The 1,990-nt window shown below is 25.9% G+C and overlaps 1 protein-coding gene across 1 annotated transcript in view; it reads right to left on the bottom strand.

The window, feature by feature from the left end:
• The window catches only part of LOC112591757, an 18,141-nt gene extending 16,711 nt beyond the window's left edge, over positions 1 to 1,430 (bottom strand). Inside the window, exon 1 of the mRNA XM_025335676.1 lies at positions 1,395 to 1,430. Within this exon, the coding sequence (XP_025191461.1) occupies positions 1,395 to 1,430 (36 nt within the window). The remainder of the gene's footprint in view (positions 1 to 1,394) is intronic.
• Between the last annotated feature and the right edge of the window lie 560 nt (positions 1,431 to 1,990).

Raw genomic sequence — 1,990 nt, forward strand, 5'->3', positions numbered from 1 at the left:
TTAAAAACATCCTTTTCCTAAAGACAAGACACTTACAACTCAATTTATAGTTTTGAAAATCGATTTGAAGTTTGGAACTAAGATATTTTAATGAGTTTTGCCATGCTTTTGGAATTTATTATTTAAACTTACAATCATACTTTACAGTAATTTTCAAATATTATAGAAATTCACTCTTAAACCTTAAAATTTAGACTTGTGGCAAATTTACAATTTTTAAGTAAATGCCAAGACTGCCATTTGATATGACTATATTGCATACAAATTGTTTAGACCCATATTAAATATGGCAATGTAGTTAATAACTTCTGTGCTCATTGCCATAAATCTGAGTTGTACTGTTGAAATTTAAACAACTTATAAATAATTTTATATTATATATTATTTATTAGTAATTAAAATTTGATTAAGTCATTGTTTATTATAATAGTATGATAATGGTATAGGTATAATAATAAAATAATCTTAAACAAATTAAACAGTTGTATTTAATCATATTTAAAAATTCATTATTAAATAAAGTAAAAATGACTACCTGTCTAATAAGTGAACTTATTTTGTGTATTAAAATAACAAAATATGAATCAAACACTATATAAAAACCATTACTTATAATTATCATGACCTTATGATGAGTATAATGTTATAAATTAAATTAAAATAATTTATAATTTTATAATTAATCACTTTCTTAGATTGTTATTAAACTATTATTAATTTCAGACACTTTTAAGTTTTATAAAACTATAAAGGCAGTATCCTAGAATAAGCTTTACTTCACACAGTAAATTAAGTCTTTTTAATTTATTGTGATTCAGGCTCTTCAGAAAATGCAAATTTCAAATTGATGTTTGATGATTTTATTTGAATTCTAGTTTTCTTTAAAACTATAATTCTTTAAATATCTACTTCTCCGTAAATTGTTTTATAAAGAATCTGTCTAGAATTCTGTTACTCTCTAATAATTTTAATATCTCTCCATAAAACAAGTTTATTTAAGTGTATTTATTAAAATTGTTACCAATATATCTTTACTCAATTACTTAAAATCTATAAATCTTTATGTGTAAGCTCATTTAATTTGAATAGTTTTCCAGTTTTTATGTTTGGATATTGTAGGCCATTGTAGGGAATATTATTACCTCCTCTAAGTAGCCTATTCTTTGTTTTCAATTGTAGAGTGTATCAGATCGCTAAATTTTGTGTGTGCTACTATCAAAATTTGTGGTGGCTGGGAATATCTAGATAGTTAATAGCGTATACAATTACAAATAATCGCGATTTATTCTTTTGTTGGCCTGAACAGTTATCTGAATAAAAATAGTATCTTTCTGAAGACAATTCTGTAGCGAGATTATTTAAATGCATGTAGATATTTGTTAGCACCTCTTTACCTTGATCTGCGTTCCAAAACAAACAATTTGCTTCATTTTAGCCAAACTTATAGCTATAGTTAGATTATGGGTGTAAATTTCTAGCATAATAAAAGTTGATACTTGCGGCTAGATTAATTAGAACACTTTAAAATCATAACAAGACACCATATACTTTTCGGTATTTTCTTTAGCCAGCTTCTTATCTTTTCTTTCAAACCTTGATAATTTGGTTTCATTTTATGTGCTTCAAGCTCAACGCTAAGTACGTTTTCAATATCAGAACTGTTATTGCCGTTCATAAAGCCTGGTCTTTTGGGTGCCGCCAGAAACCTATGTTAAACTTAGTGTTAACACATGTAGATGGACAAAGCATGACTGGTGATTTTATTATTTTCTCACATTCTAATATATAAATTTATACTGCCGATAAGTCAATGAACCATCTATATAAACTCTCTAGAAAGTTTGTTTACGTAAACTAATGATTCAATGCAGGAAAACTAAATGAGATTTTTAATTCCATTTAAGTTCCAAGATCTAATGATCTATGATTATCCATGTTCCCTCTTAAGTCATTTACTAATACACTGCTTTTTAAATGATTCTTATGATTT

Source organism: Melanaphis sacchari, unplaced genomic scaffold (assembly GCF_002803265.2).
Source record: "Melanaphis sacchari strain LSU unplaced genomic scaffold, SCAv2.0 Contig142_pilon_pilon, whole genome shotgun sequence".
Classification (NCBI taxonomy): domain Eukaryota; kingdom Metazoa; phylum Arthropoda; class Insecta; order Hemiptera; family Aphididae; genus Melanaphis; species Melanaphis sacchari.